At 41.2% G+C, this 27,049-nt stretch overlaps 1 protein-coding gene across 1 annotated transcript in view; it reads left to right on the top strand.

The window, feature by feature from the left end:
* Positions 1-2,719: 2,719 nt before the first annotated feature.
* Positions 2,720-27,049, top strand: part of LOC132406261 (procathepsin L-like) — a 53,610-nt gene continuing 29,280 nt past the window's right edge. Inside the window, exons 1-3 of the mRNA XM_059991658.1 lie at positions 2,720-2,847; positions 11,021-11,162; positions 25,333-25,455. Coding sequence (XP_059847641.1) covers positions 11,031-11,162; positions 25,333-25,455 — 255 coding nt within the window. The 5' untranslated portion in view covers positions 2,720-2,847; positions 11,021-11,030. The remainder of the gene's footprint in view (positions 2,848-11,020; positions 11,163-25,332; positions 25,456-27,049) is intronic.

Here is a 27,049-nt window from a genome sequence, read left to right as displayed (position 1 = left end):
AACATTGAGTGAATAATCACACACTGCAATGCTTGCTCCTACCAATATCTCCAGCGAAGACTAGAAAGGTCTTTAAGGATTAAATGTTCCCAGTGTCGTCATAACCTGACTGATACACACACTCTCTCTCTCTCTCTCTCTCTCTCTCTCTCTCTCTCTCTCTCTCTCTCTCTCTCTCTCTCTCTCTCTCTCGAAACTCATCCTGTGGGCTCCTTGTCGACCCCTCGTGGCTGATCCATTTCTAGTGGTCCACTCCCTCAACTCATAGAGTTATACGGCACAGACCAGCCCCATTGTACCAACAGACCTGTGATAACTAAGATGTGCATCCAAGCTAGTCCCATTTGTCAGGGTTTAGCCAATAGCCTTCTGAAACTTTCCTATCCATGTACCTGTCCAAGATGCTTTTGCACGTGGCTCAATGATTTTCTCATATATACGCACCTCTGTGTAAAAGTGTTGTCTGTTCAGTTACTGTTTAATCTTTCCCCTCTTACCTTGAACCCATTTTCTCTAGTTCTTGATTTGGTGATCCTGGGAAATCAAACTAGTTACTTGAGTGCATGTCCTGTTAAGTTTGGGTGTCCAGAATGAACTCCTCCTTCCTATACACAGGCTACTGCACTTGTGATGATAAAAAGCATTTCTATTTAATTACCTAGTGACCTTTCCTGTTGTTCAGTTGATGAATGTCAGTTGGGTTTGAATTCAGGACTCTTGCCATTATTGTTCCTTCTTACTCCTCCGAGTACAACTTAGCAGGACTTCATCCGACTGAGCTGCATTAGTCTTAGTATTCATTGAGGAGAGCTGTTCCTGTGACCACATTTATAAGCTAACATTATTAAAATGAAAGGAAACTCATTATCAGTCTTGTTATGTAGGTCAACATTTTAGGAGTTTTCAACAGCCATGAAGATATGGGATAATACAGTTTCAGGATTTGGCATTGCTCAGCTTAGTTGCTGGGATATTCCTTCTATTTAAAATAGAGTCACAGAGTCATTACATAGTAAAGCACAGAAACAGGCTTGTCGGTTGTTTTTGCCCATCTACACTAACCTTATTTGCCTACATTAGGAACATATCCAAGGATTAACATTGGTGAACATTGGACACAACTGAAAATTATGTGAGAAATGTCAGCTAATCCAGCACCTCAGGAAAAAGGTGGCCAAACTTGAGGAGGAGGTAACTGACCTCCGATGTTGTAGAGAATTGGCAGGTGTGCTCCAGATGTCCTCTATAGCATGCACCTCATGAGAGCCATGAGTTGAGGCTCCAGACTAGAAAGAAAGAGACAGGTGGCAACTGTGGGAAGGAAGTGCTGGGAAAGAGGTTCACACTGTCCAGGGGCATCACTTCAGAACTGGAAGTGTCCAGCCATTTTGAAAACCTAGCGACGCTTGGCAACGATTGTACAACCTCTGAGGTGGTAGGCAGGACAAAGGAGCCCCACAGAGCCCCTCTAATCTTAAACCTAAACCCTGTAAAAAGGAATTAGTGATAGTAGGGGACTCATTTATTATGGGGGAGGTGTTGAGAATCAGGTGTGCACTGACAAGTAGTCTTGTATGGTGTGTTGCCTACCAGGAGCACAAGTAGGAGACCTCGCTGGACCAGAAGGTAAGCTCCTGGCCAGAGCCGAGTGGATCCCATAGCCGTTGTCCACATCAGAACAAATGACGTAAGTAAGGGCAGGCTGTCAGTTCTGCAAGACAAGTTTAAAGAGTTAGGTGGGAAACTTAGGGGCAGAACTGACGAGGTGGTCTGCCTGTGCCATGCACCAGTTCAGGTAAGATGGAGGAGGTTAGAAAATTCAAAGCATGGCTCAGATCATGGTGTAGGTTAGGGGGCATAGGTTTATGGAACATTGGGGCAGATGGCACCTGTACTACCGTGGCGGGTTGCATTTGAACCAAAGGGGCACTAATGTACTAAGCAGGTGTATGCTTCAGTTAATTGAGGACTGTTTAAGCTAGGGAATGGGGTTAGGGAACTTAACAGGCCAGGCTCAACTGTTTAAATACCTTGGTGGAGAGTAATATATTAGGTCAGAAACAAATTTCAGGCTTGAAAAATGTAAAAATGGGTCAGAATCAACAGTAATAGACTAAGGATGGCCTGTATAAGTGCGGTAAGTATTAAGAATAAAATAAATGAGCTGGAATTTTGCTGCAAGTGCGTGTAAGTATGATATAATAGAAATAACTGAAACCTGGTTGGTCTCAAAGAGTGTTGATGTATTCAAGGATGTACTTTACTTAGGAAGGATAGGCAAGATCAGAAAGGTGGTGGAGTAGCCATTTACATAAGAGAGAATTTAAACATGAGTCTGCTTATGATAGGGAATAAATTGAGACTTAGTGAAGATACTGGGGTGAGAACTGAAAGTTAACATATAAAGGAATAACATTGGATGTATGTTATAGACCTCTAATGTTGATAGTGATTTTAATGAACAACACTCTTAGAATATCTAAAAAAAAAGCAAGTTCTGAAGGTGATGTTATAGTTATGGGTGACTTTAAATATTGAGTGGGAGAACCCAGTAACTAATAGGTTACAGGAAAGTGAATTCATTGAGTTATTGAGTGATTTGTTTTTTTTTTGCCCAGTATGTTAATGCACCAACAAAAAGGGAGGGAAGACCTGTCATGATTTGATATTCTGTAACAATCAGGACAGAACTTTGAGCACAGAAGCTGTTGAGCCTTTAGGAACAAGAGATCACAACATTGTTAGTCTCGAAAAGTTTTTGGGAGAGTATATTAGTAAAAACCAAAGCCATTAAGTTGAATTTCAAAAAAGGTCAAGTTTGTGCAGATGCAGCAAAGACTTCGGAAGGTAAGCTGGAAGGAACTGCTTGATGTTGAATCAGCTGAGGAACAATGGGGTCGACTTAAAGAGGTAATACACGCAGTGCAGGAAATGTTCATACTCAAGGTCAGGAGAAGCAATAAAAACAACAGATCAACTACAAAGACAAATAAAGACAAACATAAAAAATTATTGAAGAAAAATGAGCTAAATAAGAACACAGAAAAATAGAGATGTTGTTAACTGTAGGGCAGATGAAAATACGAGAGCAACAGTCAAGAGGGAAATTTGGATTGCCAAAAGGCAGGTTGAGAGGGGTATTGCTGAAATTGCTATGATTGACCCCAATAGATTTTTTCAATACTTTCGTAGTAAAATAAAAGTCAAGGAGGAGGTTCAGTGCATTAGGCATAATAGTGGGATGTTGAACTATGCACAGAAGGGCATAGTGGTGTTGGGGTCCTGTCCGGAGCCCGCCTTCCGGGTCTTGCTCCAGTCCGCGGACTCCGGATCCGGGCCTTGCAGCCAGCTCTCCTGGATCATCTTGGCTTAAGGAGGTACACCTGTTGCCTATTAGGGGGCAGGTGTTTAAAAGGGGCTCGGGGACCGAGCCTAGTTGTGGGCTGGAGTTGGAACTGGACTTTGAATTCAGTTGGTGTATGTGTGAAAGTGGTTTGAAACTTGTTGAGGGAAAGAGAGTGGGAATTGCTGGGAGGGGGTTGCCTGGGTGTGGTAATGGCAGACAAGGTGAGAGAAGGGGCTGAGGGAAAGAGAGTAGAGAAGGAGTAGGACAGGGATTTGGGATCAGAGGTAGGCAGCTGGGGAGAAATGGATTATTGTGAAAGGAGAAATAAAGGGAATAAGGAGATACTGAGGGGATGGTTGAATGAAAACTGAGACAAAGGGAATAAAAGAATAAGAAATGACAGTGGAGAGAGTTCTGAAAGTGAGGAAGATGAACAAGTTCAGAGAGGGGGTGTTGTCATAATTAGGTTTAATGAGAAGGAGCAAGGACACATGAAGAAAATTAACCTGTTTGTGCTAACAACAACTCTGGCAAATAAGATAAGGGAAATAGTATTTGTAAAAGTCCTTAATGATGGCAATCTATTGGTAAGATGTGCAAACGAGGAACAACTTGAGAAAGCACTCAAGCTAAAAGAGATAAGAAAATGTAAGGTGGAATATACAGGGAGGGTGGGAGCATGAAATGGTGGTTGTGAAGGAGTGATGGGTGTACCAATGAGTATAAACATGGAGGAGTTGAAGAGGAATATCAAAGGGGGGAAGTAATTAATGTTCTAAGACTGAAAACAACAAAGGAGGGAATGAAAAAGGAAAGTGAAACAGTATTGATTGAATTTGAAGAAGGAGTTCCAAGGAAAGTGTTCCTGGGTTTCATGAGTTACCCAGTAAGGGTATATGTGCCAAAGCCATTGAGGTGCTATAGTTGTCAAAGGTTTGGACACACAGCTAAAAACTGTAAAAGGCAGAGGAGATGTGGGGATGATCATGAATATGGAAAGTGTGGAACAGGAGTGCAACCAAAATGCTGTAATTGTGGAGGAGCTCATAATGTGGCATTAATGGGTGTGAGGTTATGAGATGGGAGAATAAAATTCAAGAAATAAAAGTGAAAAGAAAGATCACTTATGCAGAAGCTGTAAGAATGTCAAGAGAATAGAATAATGCTCCTATTGACCAGAGAGCAATAGGGATGCAAGAGATGCAGTGAAGAGTAAATGACAGGATTTATGTGGGAAAAAAGCTTTAGTAACATTCATTGCAGGAGTCATCAATAGTATGACAGAGGTAAAGTCAAAGAGTGACAAAATTCAGCTGGTGGTCAAGGCAGCAGTAAACCATTTAGGGTTAGTAGGACTGACCTGGGAAGAAGTCAGGGAGAACCTCAATAATCAGTCAAGCCAGGAAGTGTCATAGGTTGGTTAGAACTCATTATGGTGATTCTTTTGCAATGGAATGCAAGGAGTTTACTGGCCAACGGCCAGGAATTTAAGGACTTTATTAAGGAAATGGTTGTAAAACTGGATGTAGTGTGTATTCAGGAAACTTGGTTGAAACCAGCTTTAGACTTTGTGGTACATGGGTATACAATGATAAGGAAAGATAGAAATCTAGGGGAAGTTGGAGGTTGTGCTATGTTAATCAAGCAAGGTATACAGTATAGAGTACTGGAAAAAGACGATCAGGAATACATAGTGGTGGAAATATGGGGGACAGGGGAGGGAGTGGTTATAATTAACTACTACAAACCATGTAAAAGGTTGGATTTGGACAGCCTACTAAGGAAAGGACAAAATAGACATAAAGTAGTGTGGTGTGCAGATTTCAATGCTCACAGCACAATATGGGGGGGGGGGAGATCCTATTACAGATTCAAATGGAACAGTAATTGAAGATATGATGGTAGAGGAACAAGGATAAACATAACAACAGGAACTGAATCGGTATTAGATATCACGTTAGTGTGTAATGTCTTGGCTGGCATCAGCAACTTGGGAGTTTGGACTGCTTCAACAGTAGACAGTGATCACTATCCAGTTTTATGTTCAGTGGGTGAAAGAGTTGAAATAAGACCAGGTGGGGGAGTCCCAAAGTGGGTGTTTGGAAAAGCAGATTGGGGTAAGTTCCAGAAGTTAAGTGAAGAAGCATTGACAAAGATTGACATTTCTGGAAGTAGAGATGAATTAAACAGTCGGGTGACTTCAGCAATTATTATGGCAGCAGAAGGATCTATACCCAGGAGTAAAAATAGGATTAATAGAAAACTAGTGCCATGGTGGACAGAGGAATTTTGTCAGGCTGTAAAAAAAACAGAAATACAGCATTCAGGCTAGTTAAAAGAACCCATAATATGCAGCATTTGATTCAATACAAGAAGGCACAGGCAGTGGTGAGGAGAACTATACGTCAAGCTAAAAGGGCAAGTTGGAGGAGTTTTCACAACAAAATAGGAAGAACAACACCTGTGGGAGAGGTATGGGGAATGATTAAGAGGATGAGGGGAGATAGAAGGGAATGGGGAGTATCCAGTAATGATATCTGAGGAAACAGCAGTCTCCAGCAGGGATAAGGCTGAGATCATGGCCAAGTCATTTGTAAAGATACGTAGTTCAGAAAATTCTTCTGAAGGGAAAGAGCAATGAGTCAATACTCGGGTGTGTTAAACAGGAGGAAAGAAACAGATGTTATAATTAAGGATCCATTTACTTTGGCAGAAATGGTGAGAGCAATAAAGAGATCGAGATCGAGACCAACCTCCCCAGGGAAAGATCTAATATGCTATGTTATGCTAAAAAATCTAGGAGAAGGAGTGCTCTTGAAGTTACTGCATCTTTACAACAGAGTGTGGGAGGAGGGAAGATTACCAAGTGCATGGAAAGAAGCAGTAGTAATTCCAATAAGGAAACCTGGCAAGGATCCGTCAAAACCCACTAGCTACAGGCCAATAGCACTAACATCAAATATATGTAAGGTAATGGAAAGGATGATAACTGAAAGGTTATCGTATGATGATCTTGAGAAGAGGGGAATGCTGGCAAGTTATCAGAGTGGTTTTAGGAAGGGAAGGAATTCCATGGACTCAGTGATAAGGTTAGAGACTGAAATAAAGGCCCAGGCAAATAAAGAATCAGTAGCTGCTGTTTTTTTGACATTGAAAAAGCCTATGATGTGGTGTGGAAGGAAGGATTATTAATTAAACTGCACAAGATGGGGGTTGGGGGGAGAGTTTTTAATTGGATGAAAGATTTTTTGTTTGGTAGAAAAATTCAAGTTCGGATTGGATCAGAATTATCAAAACAGTACATAGTGGTTAATGGCACACCTCAGGGTAGTGTGATTAGCCCGTTACTTTTCATCATTATGATCAATGATGTCTTCACAAAGGTACCAGTGGATACAGATAGGTCACTGTTTGCAGATGATGGGGCCTTGTGGAAAAGAGGCAGGAACACCAAGCATATAATCAGGAAACTACAAGGAGCAATTGATGAAGTGGTAGAGTGGGGTTATGATTGGGGATGTAGATTTTCAGTGGGAAAAAAACTCAAACTGTATTTTTCACTAGGAAAAGAATTGAAGTAGGGAAGAAGTTAAGGATGTATGGGATTGAATTAGAAAGGGTTGGATCATTTAAATTTCTGGGAGTTGTATTTGATTCATGATTAACATGGGGAGACCATATCAGGAAAGTTGAGGAGAAATTTAAAAAAGTAATAAACGTGATGAGATGTTTGACTGATAGGGAATGGGGAGCAAGTTGTTCAGCATTGGAGAGAATTTATGTGGCTTTAGTAAGATCTGTGTTGGATTATGGAAATGTAGCATATGGATCAGCAGCTAGGTCTCTTATAAGGAAACTGGATGTGATTCAGGCTCAGGTTTTGAGAGTGTGCAGTGGGGCTTTTAAAACATCACCAGTATCAGCCCTGCAGGTAGAAATGGGAATAATGCCTTTGGAATTAAGAAGGATGCAATTGATGGCAAACTACTGGGTTAATTTGCAGGGGCACAATGATTCTCACCCTGCTAAAGGAGTGTTGCAGGAGTCCTGGGAAAATGGGAGGTTTCAGAGGGAAAACTTTAGTCGGGTAGGGAATGATATTGCTGGATCATGTGGAGTGTTTGATCTAAGGATAAGTCCTTCAGTAGTTTATCCGGTTGTAGCTCCACGGAAGCTGGTATGGCCTGACGTAGACTGGCATTTGTTAGAGGTAAAAAGGAAAGTATAAAACTGATTTGGTAAGTGCATTTAACTGTCATGTGATGGAGAAGTATAGTGATTATACTCAGATTTATACGGATGGTGCTAAGGAACCTGAAACAGGAGTGACAGGGTTTGGAGTGGCTACACCAGCAAAAGCAATTGCAATCAGCAGAAGAACATCTGATAAGTTAGCGGTGTATACAGTGGAGATGTTGGCAGTGTTGGTTGCGTTGCGTTGGGTGGAGAAAGCTAGACTTGTCAAAGCGTTGATATGCTCAGATTCATCCTCAGTTCTAGCACGTTTAAGGTCTTCTCACTCAAACAGCCGGCAAGATGTACGTCATAAAGTCCTTCAGTCAGTCACAAGAGTTCCAAATCAGGGAGGTCATGTTAAATTTCTATGGGTTCCAGCACATGTAGGGGTGAAAGGCAATGAAAGGGTGGATGAGTTGGCAAAGAGGGCAATAAAGAAAGAAAACATAGAAATGCACATTAGTATCAGTAAAGCAGAGGTTAAGTGTGTAATATGGGAAAAATTTAACCAAATGAGGCAAGAAAGATGGGACAGGGAGGGGAAAGGGAAGCATTTATATCAAATACAAAAAAGTGTTGCAGGTACTAGGGTAGGAAGTAGATAAAGAAGAGAGGAAATTGTGTGGACTAGGCTAAGGCTGGGGCACTGTGCACTAAACCAAACATTGAAATTGATAGGGAAACACCAGCCAGGACTGTGTGAGGAATGTCAGGAAGAGGAGTCAGTAGAACATGTAGTTCTGAGTTGCAGGAAGTATGGGATAAAGAGAGTGATGAGAATTAATCTAAGGGAATTGGGGGTGCAGGAATTCACATTAAAAGGGTTGCTGGGCATGGGTGAGAGAACAAAGGTCAGGGTATTTTTAGCTTAAAGGGTACAGGGGTTTTTTATAGGATATGATGGATAAACAGAAACAGGGTACTAGGATGGGGAGGATAAAGTGTAGGTTAGGGTATGTGTATGTGTGCGATTGGGTGAAAGGATATAGAATGTGAGTCCATCGCATACTCCGGAGCAGAAGGTGGTGGTATTGCACCATTAAGCTGGGTGCCAACCACCATAAAACAAGAACGAGAGAGAGAGCCTAGTTGTGGGGTTGTCCTGCTCTGGATCTGGTTCTGCCCTGCTCTGTATCCTGTTCTGCCCTGCTTGAAATCCTGCTTTGCCCCAGTTGCTGACCTGTTCTGTATATGCTCTATCTGGTTGGTCTTGTTCCCCTGCTTCTCTCCTGTGTGCTGGTCCTGCTGTTCTGCCTTATTTGCCTTGCCTGTGCTGTCGGTTGCCTTTACCAATGTACCTGGTGTATGACGGTAGTCCTGCTGCTCACCCTGGACCCAGCCTCCTACTGATCCCTTGCCTCTGTTGGGCAGGTCTGGCTGGACTGCTGCTGCCTGGTGGGGGTTCTGTCCTTTCCACCCATTGCTCCCTAAGGGTTGTGCTCTGCAGCTGCCCAGGTGTCTGTGCCTTGCCCAGGCCACCGTGTTTCTGCCTGGGAGGTGGCCCTGCCCAGGATCCATGCAGCCTGCCCTAAGGACTCCTACCCTTTCCTCCCCTTGTTTCCCATGGATTGTGCCCCTCACTTGCCCAGGCCACCGAGTTTCTGCCTGGGTGGTGGCCCTGCCTGGGATCCATGTGGCCCACCATGAGGGATCCTCCTGCCCTGCCATGAACTTTGGGATCCAGCTCTGCCTGTCTTACCCCTTGCATGCCATGGTATCCCCATCCTGTCCTACCCCTAGTACTTCAGTGTCTGCGTCCTGCATTTGGGTCCAATCCTGTCCCCGTCCCTGACAAGTGGATACTCCTAACTCATATTTTGCTAAAATGTTCACTTGTGAAGATGCTAGCAATATGGAATTGGGTGCAGAGAAAAGTAAGGTTGTTTTAAGTTATTTAGAGATCTTAGAAAGTGAAGTCTTGCTTCAATTGAAAAGGCTGAAAGTTTAAATCTCCAGGGCCAAACAAAATATATCCAAGGGTATTTAAAGAGGTATTTACAAATCCCTAATATGTATTTTTCAAAAATCAGTGAATACTGGGTAAAATCCCTCAGAACTGGAAATGGGCTAACATTGTCCTGGCATACAAGAAGGCTGACCCTGGTAACTACAGATGAGTAAACTTATCATGTATAGCAGGCAAGATAACAGAAACATTAATGAAGAATGAGATGGAAAAGCAGATGATAAGAACTGGCATGGGTTCAGAAAGGGGAAATCATGTTTTACAAATATGCTGGAATTCTATGAAGAGGCAACTAAAATTTATGGTGGTAATAGTGGTAGATATAATTTACTTGGATTTTCAGAGAGCTTTTGACAAGGTACCCCCAAGAGGTTAATAGCCAGATTCCAGGAGGCAGGGATTCAGAGTAAGGTGTGCGAATGGGTCCAGAATTGGTTCAAAAATAGTGAGTGAAGATGAGAACATAATTTTTACACCTAGAAGATGTTAAAAGTTGGGTTCTGCAGGAATCAGTTTTGGGGCCACTGTTGTTTCTAATTTACATTAATGATTTGGATAAGCACATAACAAATAAATTAGGAGAGCTTGCTGATGACACAAAATTAGGGGAACAGGCTGTTATCATTCAGGCAGCAAATCAATACAGTTTGATCTAACCCAGATCCAGATGTGGGCAAATAAATGACAGATGAAATTTAGTGATAGTAAATGTAAAGTAGAGGAAGTAGAAATATTTGATATAAATATACAATGGGGGGGGGGTTCTTGAGTTAGAAAGTGCACTGCATGAGAAGGATTTGGGGCTGCTGATAGACTTATCACTACCAACATCTAGACAATGCACAAAAGCGATTAGGAAGACTAATAGAATGTTGGACTGTATAATGTGGTCAGCGGAGTTCAAGTCTAGAGACATTCTCTTTAAACTGTAAAATCCCCATATTGTGTGAGGGACTGGGGAGAGTTCAGTGAAGGGTGATGAGACTCATTCCAGATTTGCAGGGTATGGACTATGGAGAAAGATTTAAAGAAATAATTTTTTTTTTAGCTTAAGTAGACATAGAATAAGAGGAAACATGATAGAGTTGTTGAAAGTCATTAAGGGCAAAAACAAAGTGGATGGCAATTGCTACTTCAAAGTTAATATAGGTGGAGAATGGTTAAAGGAAGATTTCAGACTAAAATCAGAAAGCTTTTCTTTACACAGTAAGTTGTGGACACATGGAACAAACTACCTAGTTGTGTAGTTGAGGGTAGTAGCTTAGAGACATTTAAATCTAAACTTGATAGGTATTTCAACACTATGCAAATATGAATTTGGCAATCTTTGCTGGGCTGAATAGCCTGTTTTTGTCAAAATCTTTCTAATGTTCTAATCAAATGTTCGTCAACAGTAAAGAAGCAATTACCCTTTAGGTATCTAGGAATTGGAATCACAATTGTTGATGATTTCAAAGGCCTTGCTCTGTCAGACTCCTCAGCATGAAGTTCCCTCTGAGTGCCAGCTGTGTGATAGTCGGATTTCTGAGAGTAGCTTTTGGCTTTCCTTTGGACCCAGCACTGGATGAAGCCTGGACTAGTTGGAAATCATTCCATAGAAAGCAGTACCAAGAGGTAAGAGAGAGCAAATGCCTGTTCTATCAAAGCACTGTGGTGATGAAGATTGGAAAAAATTTTCATAATTCAAATCAACTTGCCTTCTATTTTTGTTCCAGCTGTGCAGAGCAACCATGGTTCTGAGCAGAATATTTTACTCGGCCCGCAAACTGTGCGGCACTTTAAACAATTTATTTTTGTAATATGTATACTATGAAAATCGAAAAATCGCGTTATTTTGATTTTATTTATTGATTGAAGGGTACAATGGAATACAATACAACAAAGAAAATTCTTTGTTTCCTAAACTTTTTCTTGTCTTATTTTATTATAAATCCATTGCCTATGAACACTGTCCGGATTAATTTCGCATCCAGATGAAAGATACGTCTTAATCTTCATTAGATCATTCAGAGGTTCGCTTCTAGTCTGCTTCTGGATTTAGATTTGATTGAATTCACAAGACTGAATCCAAGTTCACAGTCAGCCCTAGAAGCTTGAAATATTCCAACGATGCCAACAGGTACTGACGGTTTTCCAAATTCTTCGTTTCCAAGCACAGTTCAATATACCAGTGGGCGTCTTAATTGAACCAGTCTCAACTTTCTCAGAAACGTTTTCATCATGGTTTGTAACAAGAGCTTGAGTATTGTGTCAGTCATACATCATTCTCTTCCAGTTGCAAAATTGGCTGCATTTGCAATAACGGGGTCAAAAGCTCGCCATTCTCTTAATCATCGTCAGGAAATCCATTGCCCAAGTAATTGCACACATATTTAATAAATCTAATAATATCGATGTCAGAACTTGTAGATGCAAGCGGATTTTCTCATTCAGTAAACAGTATCGCCAAGATACAACTTGTTTCTATTGTAGTGCTTCAATTGTATTCAAACAACTTTTCTGAAGGACCTTACAAAGAGATGCCAGACCTTCTAAAATATCGTTACGGCCAGTTTTTTTTCAGGTGCCTTGCCGTCCGGCGAGGGCGATCATGCCTCTCACCTCCATCATGGTCCCTGACCCTCCGGATTGTAGTTGTTGCCCCGTCTGTTTCTAACCATGATGTTAATCCATCTCATTTTCATTCTGTCTGCCTCTGCTTCTTTTTCCTTCCAGCTTTCCAGTTGTAACTAAATGTTAGTATTATCAGATTGCGGGTTGGTCAAGATCTTTAGGCAGTAGTTTCTGATTGGATCGTTACATTCATTAACTCACCCTTTGCAATTCTGGATCAAAACTTTGTAATCCCTTAAAGCAGTAACGGCAAAATGTCTTGTCAGCCATTTTACTTAATTAGCTCTGCGACATTAGCTAATTCTTCTAGTTTTCCTTTTGTAACCAACGACCTGCTGAGCATTGTATACAGTGTTTCTGTATCCTGCCTAAATGATAACTTTTCCATATGCGTCGTCTAATCCCAGATTTTCAGCGTGGACTCAATGTGCTCCGACAGAAGAACTGCTGCCCCACCGTTTTTTCCAAGCATAACATTTCCCCATCTGCCGTAAACATCCCCTTTTGAATATCAGGATTTTTGCTGATGTTTAAATCTTACTTTATTGCTTCAACAATATTGATACTGTCACATGTTTTAAAATACCCACAGTCTTACAGAAAAATTCGTTTACCAGTCGAAACTTAAAATAGAACATTAACATTTTCTGTAGAGAGATGTCTGTACTTCCGCGAGCAGTTAGTGTTTGGAAAGCAGATTTCGCAACTTTTCCATTACCTGTTTCTGAAACACTGAGCTGATGCACTCAACAAATACAAACATAAAGTTCGTGTTGTACCAACTCTGGCGTATTTACATATTTGGCCACACATGCATGGACTTCTTGCACGGAAGGCATAGAGGCATTATTTTTAATTGCGAAGATAATGTTATCCCATTGAGCATATCATTTAGACTTCTGTCCCGCATCTCATTTCACTCTTGCTTCACGTTCCTGTGGTGTTTCAGTTAATATGCGCAAAATTCTACTTTTCTTCTGGCTGAGTAATTTGGTAACCGTGTCTCTATGAATTCTCCGGTTAAGATGCCATTTTAATTAATATAACTTCCATTCTTCCTGTTTTTCCACTACTTGTCCCCAACTTCCGCTTCCACACAAGTACAACATCACGAGTATCTTGATAATGTAAAATAATCGCCAACTTTATTAGTTTTTTTTATGTGAAGATGATAGTTCAGTATCTACGAGTTGCAAAAGCCACTCTACCTTGTGTACAAGCTTTACAATTCAAAGCATTAACTCTTCCTTTGCTTTGCTTTTTGACATTCTGAGGAGAATAAAATAACAAGAATGCTAAAAATAATTATGATTTGAAAAGTTTAACGAAGTCAGTAAACATTTATAATAAAGTAAAATGTTAACAAAATTAATGTAAAAAATGTTTTAACAATTTTATAATTAACACAATCTTATTAGGTTATTTTTTTTGAAAGATTACCTGAACAAGTCAGAATATAGAGTATTTCACATCAAACAAAAACAAGCCGCAACTCACAACACAAGGAACCTGTCAGGCAACTGATAGGCTCAGTGGCAAAATGGCGAAATAGTTTTGACTGGACAGCGTTAATGTTTATTAACAATGAGTTACCAAAAGTTCATTTATTACCAATGTATACTACACTGAAATTCTTATCCTAACAGCCACGGAACGGAGAAAGAAAAGAGCGGCAAAAGGGTCAGCAATCCCAAAACCATCTCCCCCACACAAAATACAAACAAAAATAGACCAGGACTATCGATCCCCCGAATCCCCCTCCCCCACACAGAATATTAACAAAAATAGACCAGGACTATCGACCCCAAATTCCCCTCCCCCACACAGAATACTAACCAAAATAGACCAGGACTTTCGATCCCCCAAATCCCCCTCCCCACACAGAATACTAACCAAAATAGACCAGGACTATCGACCCCCCCCCCAAATCCCCCACCCATTCAAAATAGAATCAAAAATAGACCAGGACTATCGACCCCAAATTCCCCTCCCCCACACAGAATACTAACCAAAATAGACCAGGACTATCGACCCCCCCCCCCCAAATCCCCCACCCATTCAAAATAGAATCAAAAATAGACCAGGACTATCGATCCCCTAAATTCCCCTCCCCTACACAGAATACTAACCAAAATAGACCAGGACTCTCAATCCCCCAAATCCCCCTCCCCCACACAGAATGCTAACCAAAATAGACCAGGACTCTCGATCCCCCAAATCCACCCTCCCCCACACAGAATGCTAACCAAAATAGACCAGGACTATCAATCTCCCAAACACCCCCCCTCCCTCACACAAAATACAAACAAAAATAGACCAGGACTATCGACCCCAAATCCCCCTCCCCCACACAGAATGCAAACAAAAATACATGGGGAATTTAGGGTTCGATGTTCCCATTCTTCACACAAAAATGCACATTTAATTATATGGTATTTCACAACTAGATTTCAAAATCATATTAACGTTCCAGTTGTGCAGCAATAAAGGCTATGTGGATGGGGGCAGTTCAGTTACTGCAAGGCTGCACACCCGCACAGCTTAGAGGGAACAGTGATTCAGATTATGTCTAACAGTGTTTTAATAGAGCACTTATCCAGTGTTTTAAGTACTGATGTGCCCCAAGACCCTTTAGGGGGATAAGTGAAGCTTGTTCCCCTCATGAAAGGATATAATGTAACATCACCAAATACTTGATGGAGGAGGTCCAAGGTTCAGGCGAAGAACAATGGATACAGTGAGGAATGAGACCAATAAGGGACAGCAGAACAAGGATGACAATTTCAGACTGGAGTCATCACCAGACATGGAGCTAATATTATTCAGCAATAGGGGTGTGAGTCAGAAGGAGTTTTGCAGAGCTTGAGTGAACAGAATGTTAAAGAGGCAGGAGGACTGTTAACTGAGAACGATGATATTTTTCCTACTACTGCTTTATACTAAGACTCAAAAGAGAGTGCAGAAATTGCAGGAGTTCTCGCAGAGGTGTTAAAAACATCCTTAGCCATGGGTGAGTTGCAGGAGGATTGGAGGATAGCTAGTGCTGGTTAAGAAAAGCTCTAAGAATAAGTTGGGGAGTTATAGGACTGATGTAAGCAGTGGGTAGGTCATTGGAAGGGATCATAAGGGACTGGATATATAACTATTTGGATTAGACTGGGCCTGATTAGGGGTAGCCAACAGGGCTTTGTGTACAGGAGGTTGTGTCTAATAAAAATTATAGGGTTTTGAGGTAGTTACCAGGAAAGTTGATTAAGGCAGGAGATGCTGTCTACATGGACTTTAACAAGACTTTTGACAAGGTTCCTCATGGGAGGCTGGTTTAGGTTCATTCTCTTGGTATTCAGGATGAGAACATAAATTGAATTTGATGAAGGCTTCATGGGAGATAGTAGATACTTGCCTCTCTGACTGGAGGCCTGTGACTAGTGGTGTGCCACAGGGATTGGTGTTGGGTGCATTGTTGTTTGTCATCTATATCAATGATCTGGATGATAATATGGTAAACTGGATCAGCAAATTGTGGTCATACACCAAAGTTGGGGGTGTAGTGGGCAGTGAGGAGGGCTATCAAAGCTTGCAGTGGGATCTGTATCAGCTGGAAGGTGGGCTGAAAACTGGCAGACAAGTGTGTATGACTTCACACTTTGGATTGAACTCCATCTGTCACTTGTAGCTCAGCTCCTCATCCTATCAATGTCCTTTTGTAACCTATGACAGCCTTCTACACTATCCACAACACCACCACCCTTTGTGTCATCTGCAAACTTACTAACCTATCCTTCCACTCCTTCATCTAAGTCATGTGTACAAATCAGAAAGAGCAGGGATCCCAGAAGAGATCCCTGCAGAACAGCACCAGGCAGAATATGCTCCATTTAATACCACCTCTGCCTCTGTGGGGAAGCCAACTCCAAAGGTGATTATTGATTTCAGGAGGAGGAAACTAAAAGTCCATGAGCCTGTCCTCATCGAAGGATCTGAGGGGACGAAGTCAACAACTTTAAATTCCTCAGTGTTTGTCATGGTCTGCTCTGTGAAGTCCGCATTCTCGTTCCTTATTCCAGTTTTTCTGGTTTTCCCTTGTTCTGTTGGATGCTCTAATTGAAGCACCTAATTCTCATTTTGGGCTGGCTACATAAATAACTCCTGGATTCAGCTTCATTTGCTAGCAATGTTGATCGTAAATGAATATTTAAATAATAAATGGGGATCTTTTCTGAAGATTTTTACCGATGGCTCAGTGGACCCAGAGAGCAGAAAGGCAGGATTTGGGATGTACGTGTCTCAACTTGGAGTTGGGTTTGGTCACCGGGTTTCAGATGGTGTTTGTCTTTGCAACAGAATTGTTAACAATCCTCTGGGCCTTATGGTGGATGGAAGACTCTCGACTATGCAGGGTTGTCATCTGTTCAGATTTTGCTGCTGCCTTAGAGGCTATAAAAGGGAATACATCAAAAGCTCGTCCTGATGGTGTTATTGAGATTCTCTTAGCTTTGTTTAGAATAGGGAAGATGAGTTGTGAAGTCAGATTTACATGGATACCTGAGCATGCTGGGGTGGAGGGAAATGAGATTGTGGATGGCATTGCAAAGTCTTCCTTACAGAGCGGGCAAGTAGGAATTAGAATACCCCCAGGCAGAGCAGAATTGAGAAGTAGGATTTAAAAAAAGCATAGAGAAGAAATGGCAAGAGGATTGGAAAAATGAATTAAAAGGAAGGCATTTCTTTTCTAGTCACCCTTTAGTTAAAAAGGTCTCAGACTGTTACTCTTTAAATCATAGAGATATGGTGAAATTAACAAGATTTAGGTTGGGGCATTGTGGGCTAAACTAATACTTAAAGATAAGTATTAAAGAAGACATCCAACTGGATTATGTGATTGTGGTAGTCCAGAGACAGTTCAGCATGTTTTGCTGAGTTGTAATCAATATAAAATCGAAAGAAGAATATTGCTCATGAAGCTGTCTGACTTAAATGTATTTTGTTTTTCAATTAAATCTTTGTTTGGCCACCAAGAGAATCGCCATCTGATTGAAGAGTTTATTATTCAGTTTCTACGTGCGACTAACTTATATTTGAGAATTTGAGTTTCTTGAAATTCTGTAATCAATTGTACATCCTGCAGAGGGCAGTAATAAGCCTAGATTCGTCTAAACTGCTGGAAATAGAAGAAGATGAAGCTTCATTTGTTTGGCATGGGGCTCACTTGATGGTTGAGGCTGGTTGCACCCAGAACTGGGCAAGGGTTGGCCAGTGCATGCCTGTGTTTCTGGTTCTGGTGCAGGTTAGCAGCAAGGCTGAGCAAGCTGCTGAACAGCTGACTTTGGCGAGGCAGCTGGGGAGAAATGGATGGTTGTGACGGGAGAATTAAAGGAAATGAGGAGATAGTGAGGGGATGGATGAATGAAAACTGAGACAAAGGGTGTGAAAGAATAAGAAATGACAGTGGAGAGTGCTCTGAAAGTGAGGAAGATGAACAAGTTCAGAGAGAAGGTGTTGTCATAATAAGGTTTAATGAGAAGGCTCAAGGGAAACATGAAGAAAATTAACCCATTTGTGCTAACAACAACACTGGTAAATAAAATAGGGGAAATTGTATTTGCAAAAGTCCTTAAAGATGGCAACCTATTGGTAAGATGTGTGAATGAGGAACAGCTTGAGAAAGCACTCAAATTAAGAGAGATAGGAAAATGTAAGGTAGAATACACAGGGAGGGTTGGAGCACAAAATGGTAATGGATGTAAAGGAGTGATCATGGGGGTACCAATGAGTATAAATATGGAGGAGTTAAAGAGGAATATCAAAGGAGGAAAAGTAATGAATGTTCAAAGACTGAAAACAATAAAGGAGGGAGTGAAAAAGGAAAGTGAAACAGTATTGATTGAATTTGAAGAAGAAAGAATGCCAGGGAAGGTGTTCCTGGATTTCATGAGTTACCCAGTAAGGGTGTATGTGCCAAAGCCATTGAGGTGCTATAATTGTCAAAGGTTTGGACACATAGCTAAAAACTGTATAGGCAGAGGAGACATGCTGGTTGTGGGTATGGAAAGTGTGGAACAGGAGTGCAACCAAAATGCTGTAATTGTGGAGGAACTCATAATGTGGCTTTGTTGCCTTTATGGCAGTTATTTAGTTTATAATATTTTCACTTTAGTAAGTCGTTTGTTAGCATCATAGTTAAAGTTAGGATTGTTTAAAGTAAATTCGTTGTCTGTGATATATCGCGGCATGTGATGACGTCACATCCGGTTTCGCCGCGTCCTGTGGGAAAACACCGGTTTGGAGAAACGGGAAGGTGGGGGGCTCACATGTGCAAGTCCAGCACAAGAAAAGTTGTCTTTCTATGCACTAGAAACATAGTGGAAGCAATGCCGTAAGTCATGAGATAATCGATATGTTGAATTAAAATGTTAACGCCGATTCTGTTAAAAGTAACGACGATCGATAAGGTTTATGTTTTCATTAGTTAAAGAGTTGCAGATAGTTTGTGTTGAAGTGTATTTAAAGCAGTCAATGGCATAGGTAGATTCTGACTGTATGCTGCACTTTAATGTAATGTAGTTGTAGTTTTACTTTTGCAAGTATTTACGATGTAAATGTAATATCAAGAAGGAAACAAATGCTGTACAAATCTTGTATTGTTTTATCAACAGTTTTCACCATACATTAATGAGGAAGAGCGAACAGTAAATGGTTAATCTTACTGCGACCCTGTTTTCATTGACTACGGTTTATCTCGGTGTTTAGTTCGGCATTCTGTTACACCCGAGCGAGAACACTACAGTGGCATTAATGGGTGTGAGGTTATGAGACGTGAGAATAAAATTCAAGAAGTAAGAATGAAAAGAAAGGTCACTTATGCAGAAGCTGTAAGAATGTCAAGAGAACAGAATAATGCTCCTAATGAACAGGGAGCAATAGGGATGCAAGAGATGCAACAAAGAACAAATGACAGGATTTATGTTGACATAAAGGCTCTAGTAACATTCATTGCAGAAGTGTTTAATAGTACGGCTGAGGTAAAGTCAAAAAGTGACAGAATTCAGCTGGTGGTCAAAGCAGCAGTAAACCATTTAGGGTTAGTAGGACTGACATGGGAAGAAGTGACGGAGAACCTTATCAATTAGTCAAACCAGGAAGAGTCATGGGTTGGTTAATACTCATTATGGTGACTCTTTTGCAATGGAATGCAAGGAGCTTGCTGGCCAATAGCCAGGCATTCAAGCACTTTATTAAAGAAATGGTTGTAAAACCGGATGTAGTGTGTATCCAGGAAACTTGGTTGAAACCAACTTTAGACTTTGTGGTATATGGATATACAATGATAAGGAAAGATAGAAATCTAGGGGAAGGAGGGGGTTGTGCTATGTTAATCAAGCAAAGTATACCATATAGGGTACTGGAAAAAAGAGACGATCAGGAATACATAGTGATTGATGTATGGGAGAGAAGGGAGGGAGTGGTTATAATTAACTACTACAATCCATGTAAAAGGTTGGATTTTGACAGCCTACTAAGGATACAAGGACAAAACAGACATAAAGTAGTGTGGTGTGCAGATTTCAATGCTCACAGCACAATATGGGGGAATTCATATACAAATTCAAATGGAAAAGTAATTGAAGATTTGATGGAAGAAAGGATTTGGTGTGTATGAATGATGGTAGAGGAACAAGGATAAACATATCAACAGGAACTGAATCAGTATTAGATGTCACATTAGTGTCTAATACCTTGGCTGGAGTTAGTAACTGAGGAGTTTGGACTGCTTCAACAGTAGGCAGCGATCACTATTCAGTTTCATGTTCAGTGGGTGAAAGAATTGAAATAAGACCAGGTGAGGGAATCCCAAAGTGGGTGTTTGGAAAAGCAGATTGGGGTAAGTTCCAGAAGTTAAGTGAAGAAGCATTGACAAAGACTGACGTTTCTGGAAGTAGAGATGAATTAAACAGTCAGGTGACTTCAGCAATTATTATGGCAACAGAAGGATCTATACCCAGGAGTCAAAATAGAGTGAATAGAAAACTGGTTCTGTGGTGGACAGAGGAATGTTGTCAGGCTGTAAAAAACAGAAATAGAGCATTCAGACCAGTTAAAAGAACCCATAATATGCAGCATTTGATTCAATATAAGAAGGCATAGGCAGTGGTGAGAAGAACTATACGTCAAGCTAAAAGGGCAATTTGGAGGAGTCCCTGCAACAAAATAGGAAGAACAACAGCTGTGGGAGAGGTATGGGGAATGATTAGGAGGATGAGGGGAGATAGAAGAGATTGAGAATATCCAGTAATGATATCTGAGGAGGAAACAGCAGTCTCCAGCAGGGATAAGGCTGAGATCATGGCCAAGTCATTTGTACAGATACACAGTTTAGAAAATTTGTCTGAAGAAGGGAGAAGGAGAAGGGAAAGAACAATGAGTCAATACCCAGGTGTGTTAAACAGGAGGGAAGAAACAGATGATATAATTGATGATCCATTTACTTTGGCAGAAATGGTGAGAGCAATAAAGAGATCAAGACCAACCTCCCCAGGGAAAGATCTGATATGCTATGTTATGCTAAAAAATCTAGGAGAAGGAGCGCTCTTGAAGTTACTGCATCTTTATAATAGAGTGTGGGAGGAAGGAAGATTACCAAGTGCATGGAAAGAAGCAGTAGTAATTCCAATAAGGAAACCCAGCAAGGATCTGTCAAAACCCACTAGCTGCAGACCAATAGCACTAACATCAAATATATGTAAGGTAATGGAAAGGATGATAACTGAAAGGTTATCATATGAGCTTGAAAAGAGGGGAATGCTGGCAAGTTATCAGAGTGGTTTTAGCAAGGGAAGGAATTCCATGGACTCAGTGATGTTAGACACTGAAATAAGGAAGGCCCAGGCAAATAAAGAGTCAGTAGTTGCAGTGTTTGTTGACATAGAAAAAGCCTATGACATGATGTGGAAGGAAGGATTGATAATTAAACTGCTAAATATGCAGGTTGGGGGGAGAGTTTTTAATTGGATTAAAGATTTTTTGTTTGGTAGGAAAATTCAAGTTTGGATTGGGTTGGAGTTATCAAATCATTACATAGTGGGAAATGGCACCTCAGGGTAGTGTGATCAATGAAGTCTTCAGAAAGGTACCAGTGGATACAGATAGGTCACTGTTTGCGGATGATGGGACCTTGTGGAAAAGAGGCAGGAACACGGAGCATATAATCAGGAAACTACAAGGAACAATTGATGAAGTGGTAGAGTGGGGTTATGCTTGGGGATGCAGATTTTCTGTAGAAAAAGCTCAAACTGTATGTTTCACCAGGAAAAGAATTGAGGTAGGGAAGAAGTTATGGATAGAATTATGGATAGTATGGGATAGAATTAGAAAGGGTTGGATCATTTACATTTCTGGTAGTTATATTTGATTCATGATTAACATGGGCAGACCATATCAGGAAAGTTGAGGAGAAATGTAAAAAAGTAATAAATGTGATGAGATGTTTGACTGGTAGGGAATGGGGAGCAAGTTGTTCAGCATTGGAGAGAATGTATGTGGCTTTAGTAAGATCTGTGTTGGACTAGTGAAATGCAACATATGGATCAGCAGCTAGGAAACTGGATGTGATTCAGGCTCAGGTTTTTGGAATGTGCAGTGGGGCTTTTAAAACATCACCAGTATCAGCCCTACAGGTAGAATTGGGATTAATGCCTTTGAAACTAAGAAGGAAGCAATTGATGGAAACTACTGGGATAATTTGCAGGGGCACAATGATTCTCACCTTGCAAAAGGAGTGTTGCAGGAGTGTTGGGAGAATGGGAAGTTTCAGAAGGATAACTTTAGTCAGGTAGGGAAAGATATTGCTAAAGAATGTGGAGTGTTTGATCTGAGGGCAAGTCCTTCAGTAGTTTATCCGGTTGTAGCTCCATGTAAGCTTGTGTGGCCTGACGTAAACTGGCATTTGTTAGAGGTAAAAAGGAAAGTATAAAACTGACTTGGTAAGTGCATTTAACTATCATGTGATGGAGAAGTATAGTGATTATACTCAGATTTATACGGATGGTGCTAAGGAACCTGAAACAGGAGTGACAGGGTTTGGAGTGGCTACACCAGCAAAAGCAATTGCAATCAGCAGAAGAACATCTGATAAGTTAGCGGTGTATACAGTGGAGATGATGGCAGTGTTGGTTACGTTGCATTCGGTGGAGAAAGCTAGACTTGTCAAAGCGTTGATATGCTCAGATTCATCCTCAGTTCTAGCACGTTTAAGGTCTTCTCACTCAAACAGCCGGCAAGATGCACTTCAGTCCTTCAGTCAGTCACAAGAGTTGCAAATCAGAGAGGTCAGGTTAAATTTCTATGGGTTTCAGTTCATGTAGGGGTGAAGGGGAATGAGAGGGTGGATGAGTTGGCAAAGAGGGCGTTAAAGAAAGAAAATATAGAAATGCACATTAGTATCAGTAAAGCAGAGGCTAAGTGTATAATCTGGGAAAGAATTATCCAAATGTGGCAAGAAAAATGGGACAGGGAGGGGAAAGGGAGGCATTTATATCAAATATAATAAAGTGTTGCAGGTACTAGGGTAGGAAGTAGATACAGAAGAGAGGAAATTGTGTGGACTAGGTTAAGGCTGGGGCACTGTGCACTAAACCAAACATTGAAATTGATAGGGAAACACCAGACAGGATTGTGTGAGGAATGTCAGGAAGAGGAGTCAGTAGAACATGTAGTTCTGAGTTGCAGGAAGTATGGGATACAGAGAGAGATGATGAGAATTAATCTAAGGGAACTGGGGGAAGAAAGGATAAGGTGCAGGTGTGTGTGTGTGTGTAGAGATTTAGAGTATGAGTCTATTGTCTGATCTACTCTCCGGAGCAGAAGGTGGCAGTAATGCATCATTAAGCTGGGTGCCAACCGCTGTAAAACAAGAAGAAGAGCTTCATTTGCTGAACTGTTCCCTTCCCTTCCCTTCCCCTTTCACCTAAAGCCTTTGCCTGCGTCCCTGCCTGTATCACTGTCAAATTCTACCACCAGATCAAGACTGGAGCCTTGCTGTGTTTAGATAAGGAACTGTCCATTGTTGTTTGGAACTGTCTCTGTGTCCATGCCTTTGCTAGGTAGGTCCGGCCATTTGCCGCTACCTTGTGTTGGGAACCATCTCTGTGTCCATGCCTTCGCTAGGAAGGTCTGGCTATTTTCCACTACATTGTGTTGAGAACTGTCTCTCTGTGTTCTGTGTATGATTCCTGGCCCTATGTCCTGCTCCCTAGGAGGGGTCCTGACTCTGTGTTCCATGTCCTTGTGTTCCTGTTCTCTCAAGACTAGGGCTTCCTGTTCAGGTGTCCCAAGATCGAGTCAAGGCTTCGGGTTCTTGTCCTGTCCACGTGCCTCGTCCTGTGCAGGAGTTCCACGTCTAGACCTGCAGCCAAGCCACGAAGAACCCAAGCCATGTGCAGTCCTGTAGCCATGCCATGTCCTCGCCTAGTTCCAGGGTCCAAGCCTGTCAATACCCAGGTTCTGGGTCCTTGTCCAGTTTCTAATTCGGAGTCCAAGGCCAGGATCCTAGTTTCCAGTTCCTTGTCCTGTATCTTGCATTTGGGTCCGTTCCCAGCGCCCCTGTTATGACAGAGATATCACTTTAGATGATCTGTCCTGGGTCCAGCATGTAAGTGCCATTATGAAGAAAGCATGGCAATGCCTCTACTTTCTTAGGAATTTGTGAAGATTCAGCATGTCACCTAAAACTAAAAAACTTCTATAAATGGAAACAACAATGCCTTTGTATGGAAGAGACTACAATAAGTAGTGAATACTGTTCAGTCCATCATGGCTAAAGCCCTCCCCACCACTGAGCACATCTACATGGAGCACTGTTACAGAAAATCAACATCTATCATCCAGGTCATGCTCGCTTCATGCAGTTGCACCCATCACTGAACTGTTCCTGCAACTTCACATTCACAGCCTTCTCATATTCTCAATATTTACTGTTTGTTTATTTCTTTAATTATGCATTTATGTTTTTCTCAACTCAGGCTGATAAAACCTGAGGTATGGGCATAGCCAAGCGTAATCATCACTAGGAACTTTGAGACTATTGTAGTGGTGTTTAGTTCTGTGACTTTCTGAAGATTTACATGCATACATATTGCTTTGTATCTCTAATTGTTTAATACTATTATTAATATTTTATCTTTCTTGTATTTGCTCTGTTGGTTTTTTTGCACATTGCTTGTTGTCTGCCCTGTTGGCTGTGGTCTCTTATTGATTTTATTGTGTTTCTTGTACTTACTGTGATTGCCCACAAGAAAATGAATCTCAGGGTTGTATATGGTGACTTAAATTTAGTTGATAATAAATTTATCTTGAACTTTTAAACTTGAAAATCCACACAGCCATTTTCCCGAGATCCCATGCCTCCTGACTTTCTGAATGAGCTTACCATGGGAAACTTGTCAAACACCTTATTAGAATCTACATACAGCACTTGCACCAATCTACCTTCATCAATTTGTTTCGTCACTGTGGCATTTAGCACAGTTCTCTCTGCATGTTAATTTCGAAAGTTAAGACACATTCATCATTCATTTCTTGGAATGTTCTATGTGGAGAATTGCAGATCTTAGCCAAAGCTGGACAAGTGTACAACAAGCCAGATATTCTGGTTTGTTCACTTACTGCTTGATAGTGGGAGCTAGGTGGTAACAGAGCACTCATTCAGAGAGTCTTCCTTCTGAATATCACTCCTATGATGGCTCTACTTCCTTCCAGCAACCAGAAAGAACGATGCAATGAGGAACTGCAGATTCCCACTGGTACCCACAGAGTTTGGCTTCTATTATGGATGGTGGAGCGAAGTCCTTTAGTGTACACCGGCAGTAATATTTATCCAACAGTAGATTGGTACACAACAGTTCAAGAGTACACAACTGTTCTGCACAGAAGACAGCAGAGGATCACTGTGGACGACGTTTAAGGCTATTACCTTGGTGTTCATCCTCCATTGTCATTATTAATGTGTGCTATCCCCTAATACAGAACTTCAGAGGTATAGTGGGAATGGATAAATGGGAATATTGACGTGAGATATGGAATCTCTCCATTCCTATTTGATTAGGCTGGTGGAGTATTAACAGATTTTTGACACAATGATAAAATAAAATAACTTTTAGTGTAATGTTGCTTTTAGGAAAATATAAATTACAGAAGAATGGTTTGGGAGAAGAATATGAGATACATTGAACAACATAACCTGGAGCATTCAATGGGGAAGCATTCATTCACTGTGGGGATGAACCAGTTTGGCGATCTGGTACGTACAAAGTGGAAGTGAGGGATGCCAACTTCCAAAAATATTACCAATTGATCAAATGTGGCGTTGCATCATAGAACAAACATGAAGTGTACCAAATGTTCATTTTGTTCTGACAAACAATCAAGAATATTGACAGTTTCTTTTTTCACAGATGTTGGCCAATCAGTTGAGTTTTTCCAGTGTTTTCTGTTTTTAAGTCTATTTTCTTTAATTTGAATACCTAACTGCCCAACATTGTTGGAGCTAAACACCGTACATAAAATTAGTCCAGTATAAAGTACTGAGAAGTTCACACACTTTGCCCTTAGGAATATTACATTTGCTTCCTAGAGGTTTTGGGAGTTTAAGATTCCATATAAATTCCAGCGGTGTAAGTGGTTAAAAAATTAAAAGGGATGTGAAAGAACAAGGTGCAGGGCACTTTTGCCCTGTTCAAACTCAATATAGTTCACTTGATACCTGTACTTGTGTTTCTGGTCACCTCAAGGATAATACACTCAACATGAAAACCAAAATCAAGCTATCCAGCAAGCCAAATATTTTTGTCCATTTATTCAAGGTCAAATCCATTGAATAATTCTCCAGTTTGCTTGCGTGTTCCCTTTGGTTCCTGACTCCCAGTGGCTCCACCTCACCACCTCAACACCGAACCAGAGCTAACTGGTAGATGAAAGCTCCCTTAGCACAGTTGTGCAGAGTGACCCGGAGCAGCTTTGGGCCTGGATGCACTGTATTCTGATGGCATGGTCAGGTGCTGGGCTGTGTCAGTGTGCGCCGGTCCACCGTCAGGAAAGCATCACGACCAGTGGTGGGATGCAGCAGTTCTGTCATGAGCCCTGTGGCTTGCCATAGAACATTGAGCTTCTAGGGTTTTGGAGCACCTGTATTTATGCATCAATATCTTAACTAGAGTTGTTAAGCCCTTGTGCTTTTTGTTGTGGCTGACATGTTTCCCACATTCTATGACTATTTAAGGGTATGTGAGGAGCAAGAGAAAAAGATGTGAAAGAAAAGGACCTTATCAAACGTGACAGTGGGGAAGTGTGTATGGAACCGGAGGAAATAGCAGAGGTACTTAATGAATACTTTACTTCAGTATTCACAGTGGAAAAGGATCTTGGTGATTGTAGTGATGACTTGCAGTGGACTGAAAAGCTTGAGCATGTAGATATTAAGAAAGAGGATGTACTGGAGCTTCTGGAAAACATCAAGTTGGATAAGTCCCTGGGACCAGACGAGATGTACCCCAGGCTACTGTGGGAGGTGAGGGAGGAGATTGCTGAGCCTCTGGTGATGATCTTTGAGTCATCAATGGGGACAGGAGAGGTTCCGGAAGATTGGAGGGTTGCGGATGTTGTTCCTTTATTCAAGAAATGGAGTAGAGATAGCCCAAGAAATTATAGACCAGTGAGTCTTATTCAGTGGTTGGTAAGTTGATGGAGAAGATCCTGAGAGGCAGTATTTATGAACATTTAGAGAGGTATAATATGATTAGGAATAGTCAGCATGGCTTTGTCAAGGGCAGGTCATGCCTTATGAACCTGATTGAATTTTTTGAGGATGTGACTAAACACATTGATGAAGGAAGAGC

Source organism: Hypanus sabinus, chromosome 16 (assembly GCF_030144855.1).
Source record: "Hypanus sabinus isolate sHypSab1 chromosome 16, sHypSab1.hap1, whole genome shotgun sequence".
Lineage (NCBI taxonomy): Eukaryota > Metazoa > Chordata > Chondrichthyes > Myliobatiformes > Dasyatidae > Hypanus > Hypanus sabinus.
Note: the sequence above shows the minus strand (reverse complement) of the source record. Positions and strands in the feature narration are given on the sequence as shown.